Source organism: Clarias gariepinus, chromosome 15 (assembly GCF_024256425.1).
Source record: "Clarias gariepinus isolate MV-2021 ecotype Netherlands chromosome 15, CGAR_prim_01v2, whole genome shotgun sequence".
Lineage (NCBI taxonomy): Eukaryota > Metazoa > Chordata > Actinopteri > Siluriformes > Clariidae > Clarias > Clarias gariepinus.
Window position 1 is genome coordinate 8135196 of NC_071114.1, and position 5488 is coordinate 8140683.

General features: G+C 39.1%; 1 protein-coding gene across 1 annotated transcript; it reads right to left on the minus strand.

Annotated features, from left to right (window-relative positions):
* Positions 1-430: 430 nt before the first annotated feature.
* Positions 431-2795, minus strand: LOC128543058 (keratin, type I cytoskeletal 50 kDa-like). The gene is made up of 7 exons (XM_053513358.1): positions 2193-2795; positions 1930-2012; positions 1677-1833; positions 1389-1550; positions 1108-1233; positions 786-1006; positions 431-649 (listed from the first exon to the last, which is right to left on the minus strand). Exons 1-7 carry the CDS (start codon positions 2754-2756, stop codon positions 559-561), a joined length of 1404 nt encoding a protein of 467 aa, XP_053369333.1. The 5' UTR covers positions 2757-2795; the 3' UTR covers positions 431-558.
* Positions 2796-5488: the final 2693 nt, after the last annotated feature.

Consider the following 5488-nt stretch of genomic DNA (forward strand, 5'->3'; position numbering starts at 1 on the left):
GAGGCTCCCCCTGCTGACTGTTATTTGGTACTGCAAAGATTGCACTGAAAAGAATACAAACTAACTACATGCCTAAAACTTGTGGTACTCCCAAAAAAAAAAAAAAAAAAAGCTGCAGGTCAACCATTGTAGACCATCAACACATGCTGTTGTCTCTAAAAAAAAAATCCTAAAAGTCATGAAAGAAAGACATTGGAAATGGGGAACTATGGGAAAACTTTCCCTAAACTTTACTGAATAATAGCTGATTATTCAGACCAAATGTAGAGTGTACCCAAATGTCAGTTACATTATACCACCATCAGTAGGTCTACAATAGGTACCAAAAGTACCAAATAGGATATATTTATTTGTAACTAATATTCCTATACAAATAAGATTACTATTCTGTACAGAGATGTGGCATAATAGAAAACAGTAGTCATTGTGTAGTTGTCCCAATGTGTGATTTTATTTTTTTCATTCCAGTGCAGATTATTTCGCATGAATAATGCATGTTGAAATTAAGATTGGTTGAAATCAGGTTGTTTCAGGCTGTTGAGCATAGCCACACTGGATTTAAGAAGTTTTGGATGACACCACTTTACCATCAACCACCTCTTCCTCAATCGTCTTCACCGTCACACTTTTAGGGTTGAATGTTTTGACACTGCAATTATTAAAAATAAAACTTTATGTTTTACCTTTTTTTAGTAGTAGTAGTAGAGTAGCTGGTAAAATTGTTAATTTATGTAAAAACATGTTATGTTAGTTTTTTTTTTAATATGTCATATTTTTCCTCTTACCTCGCACCCTCTCCATCCAGCAGACTCCTGTACTGACCAATCTCCATCTCCAGTCGGGTCTTGACATCCAGCAGAAGCTTGTAGTCCTGAGATTGCCTCTCTATATCAGCTCTCAGCTCGACCAGCTGATTCTCCAGTCCTGTCACCTGAGATTGCAGTCCAGCTAGTTTCATGGCGTAGCGTGCCTCGGTATCTGCTAGAGCACCCTCCAGAGATGCTTTCTAATGATTGAATGGGTTTAAAGGAAATCGTTGGGAAAATTATGTTAATACTGATGCCTAATCTGCCAATACATATATTAAGTAAGTTATATATGACTTACCATGCTGAGTTGGGATTGTAGCTCAATTTCCAAACCTTGTAAAGTGCGTCTGACCTCAGTGATCTCTGTCTTGGATGTTTCTAGATTTGCTGAGCTGGAGGCCACCTCCTTGTTCAGATTATCTATCTACAAAGGAGCAGTAAATAAAGTTTAGCAGTATGTTCCTGATATATATTCTTTCTTTCACTTAAAATGTTGAAAGGTAGTTGAGAAGCAGTAGTACAATAAATACTTGGCGTAAAAAAAATGTATATATAAAGTATAATAAATAATTCCTTCACCTTGGACTGGAACCATCCCTCTAGTTCACGCTGGTTCTTAGCAGCCACAGTTTCATACTGTTCACGAATATCAGCCAGGACGCGATTCAGGTCTTCGGCAGGCGCTGCATCCACTTCCACGTTCACACTACCTGACATGGTACTACGCAATACTTCCAGTTCCTAGGTTAAAAAGTGGGAATATTTGTGAGAAATGATCTTCAGATAAATTATGCAGTTCAAATAGGAACTACATGGTGCTTTTGACTGCTTCAAACATATGAGCTTTTGTTCAGTAACATGACTCACCTCCTCATGGTTTTTCTTGAGGAAGATCAACTCATCCTTAAGACCTTCAATCTGCATCTCCAGGTCAGACCTCGTCAGTGTCAGCTGATCCAGGAGTCTTCTAAGCCCAGCAATGTCTGCCTCCACTGACTGACGCATGGCCAACTCATTCTCATACCTGAGCAGAAACACAGAATGTCTCAGGAACCGATTATGGGTGAGGGGCAATTTATCTGACCTATGTATTTGAGTGTGAAAAACACTGAATACTTACTTGGTTCTAAAATCATCTGCTGCCAGTTTAGCATTGTCAATGCTCAGGTAGATTTGTCCATTATCTCTGGTAGCATCCTGGATCTGTAGAATCATAAAAATAAATATGTAAAATGTTGCACAGAATCTAATATCTGTTTAAAAAACTAATTTCTTGCTTTTGATTTAGGTCAATTTTTTAGCAAAAAATTTTAGCAAATATTCAGAGAATCATATTTGTTCTATATCCAAATACGTAACAAATTAAATTATGATAAGTGGTACCTTATCCTGAAGGTCCTTTATGATAGCCTCATAAGCGGAGTAGTCTCGAGCAGCAGGGGAGGCCTTGTTTTCAACAAACTGTCTGATCTTCAGTTCCAAGTCAGCATTGGCCTTCTCCAGGCTGCGTACCTTTTCCAGGTAGGATGCCAGGCGGTCATTCAGGTTCTGCATAGTGGCCTTCTCATTGGTCGCCCCCATGCCCAGATCTTCACCACCAAAACCCCCACCAAAGCCAAACCCACCTCCTCCACCAGCTCCTCCAGCACCTCCCAAACCAAAGCTTAATGCACTGCCATAACTTCCTGATCCAGCGCCATAACTTCCTCCTCCACTGCCATAACCTGCTCCACTTCCAAAGCCTATGCCTGGAGCACCTCCGACACTACGTACGGAGACAGTGGAGATGCGCACACCAGATCCTCCAGAACCTCCATACATGCTTGGAGCACGCGAAGTCATCGAGCGGAGCCCACCGCCACTGCTCATTGTGGAAAGCCGAGAGGATCCACCTAAACCGGGGCCCCGAGAGGAGCTACTGCTGAAGGAACTGCTGTAGCTTGTCATGGTTGCACTCTTGAGCAAGCAGTGGCTTTTTCTGAGAGAAGGAGAGAGACTACAGAACTAAGACAGAGGTTGGCACTTTATATGCTGCCCTGCTGAGGGGAGGGTGAGGGGGATCAGAGAAAAAAAAATCACCTCTTTACACCCCACCCAAAATATGGCCAGGGGCAGAAGACCTGGCAGCAGAAAGTGTATTTACAGGAGGATTGTGTAATTAACATTCGGATGACATATCCTGCTATAATATTGTTGTACATGAAAAGACTAGCACTAACAGGAGACAAGCTCGAAAATGAATATGGGCCAACATTCCTGCAATCACAAATATATCCATCCCAAAGGCATGTTTATGAATGCAAACTTTTAAAGGCTTTGCTTTTGCAAAGTTAAACGTGAAATAATTGGAAGTCATAGCCCATCTTCACATGCACAAATACATGCATTACACATAACACAAATCATGGTGTCCAAATACACACATATGATTACTTGCCATTTTTTCCCAAATATATAAAGGCTGCATTGTAATGTATTATGGCTTAATATGCCTGTAATGTATCTTAGAAAGTATATTTTTTAGCAGTTATTTTTTCCAAGACCAATAAGAGTTGGAGCAGATCAACACTCATAAGCAGTAAACTAAAACCTTATTACAAAGTTGGCTGTTTTGCCTGGATCCAAGTCAGTTTCTCAGAACAGACCTCCTTTGTCTTAATGTCTTAATCACCAGTTTCCACAGTGACATTCTCCAGTGTTTTGGCCAGCAACATTGCTTTAGATATACAGTACATAAAAGATTACAATTCTTACCAGGAGCTTTCAATTGTAATGTATTTTTCTACAAAGTAAAGAAATTCTCTTTCTTTACCATTTAGTAGCACTTAAACTATCCAACTTAATTGTCATGTTTAGTGTTTTTATTTACTACCATCCATTCATCCAGGAACCTCTGTAGTTTAACTAGGGACCATGGAGATCAATGGTGACCACTGTTTTTACTCCCATTTTGTATGACCATAGTAGGACCACGTCCGTCAGCATTTACATGCTACGGGCAATTTGGGAAGACTAAATAGGCTAACCTGTATGTCTTTAGATAGGCAGGAGTTCCCAGAGAAAACCCACCAAGCATTTAGAGAACATGAAAGAACAAACACAGGAATCGAACCCAGAACCTGGAGGTGCAAAGTGACAGTGCTAACCACCAGTGTTGGGTGCAACTCGTTACAAAGTAACGCGTTAGAGTACTTGGATTACTATTTTTCATGTAACGAGTAATCTAACGTGTTATGTCCATCTTTAAGTATTCAGTCATTTCATCTGTGCATGTACTATCATGAACGTGTGTGCAAACTCATGATAGAACTGGGGTGGAGAACTGTAGAACTGGGGCAGAGATTATATGAGTCAGATTGCGTGAGGCTGCAAAAGCCTTGTCAGAGCAGCATGGGTACCCTGCCCTGGTGAATTTCCATGCATAAATTGTGTGGTTTTTTAACCTAATTCTTCATGTTCTGCCCTTATGAACATGTCACAGCTTGCCAGTCCTTTTTATATTTCTTCTTTTACTTCTCCCTGAACAAAAGCAATGATTGTTAGTGTTGTTTTAATAAACAAATAAAGAGAAGCTTTTAAATAGCAGATAATAATAATTTTACAAAGGTAACACTTTTGTGAGATAAATTGTATTTTGTCTAACAAAAGTATTGGAATGGCAAAACCAGTTTTTAGGACTTGAGAATGAATTTGAGACAAAAAAAAGGCTTCAGTTTGCATTTTCTGATATTAAGATTAAGATAGCAGAAAGCACTGCATTGTTGGCCCAACGTCAGCAAAATTATGTCGGGCCAAAGTTGGACAAACGGCAATTGCATACGTTGTGCCCATGTTGGCACCAGTGGTCAGCCCAAGGTCATCGTCAAAATGTCAACATTTTGTCCTTGGGCCCATTGTTGGCCCATAGGACCAAAGATAGCGGGTGGCTAAAAGCTTTGTTTAGTGGCAAAATTGTTTAGTAGTTAAAAATTGGAAATTAAAAATTTCATTATATTGCTTTATCTTTGTGCAGTAGGCTTATAATGATGCAATCACATCTGGAGTTCATATGATGGTTACCAATCTAGTACATAAATAACATAGAAAGACTAATATATATCTAACTCAGTGGACCTTAACTAACACCTCAATGTTTTAATTGTATTTTCTTATGTTTTCAAAAATGATAAATGACAAATTGAATGTGCTTTGTGCTCAACTGTAAACATTGTCAAACAGGTCACTAGATGGCGCTTATCACTGGGAGGAACCTAAAACCCCAGGTAGGTGTTTATCTTGTAGTTTATCATCATATTGGTTACATATATTATCTTAGTTTGTAATCATTTTACCACAAATAAAATTAATAAATACATTTCTGGAGATATAAATGTGTTTTCGTATTATTGACGATGTAAAGAGTCTAATTTACTTTTAAATTTCCAACCCTGCTATTATCTACTGAGCCAACACTGTGCATAGGTTCAAACCCCAGCACCACCAAGCTGCTACTGATAGGCCCTTAACCAAGGCCCTCAAATGCTTAGATGTACTGTATAATTGCTCTGGATAAGGGCATCTGCCAAATGATGTAAATAAGATGCCACCTTTTAATTATATTTGTCGTCATTAAAAATATTGGAACACATGATTGATCTTGTTGCCCAGGTGTGGCCTGTTGGATTGATTGCCATTCTGAA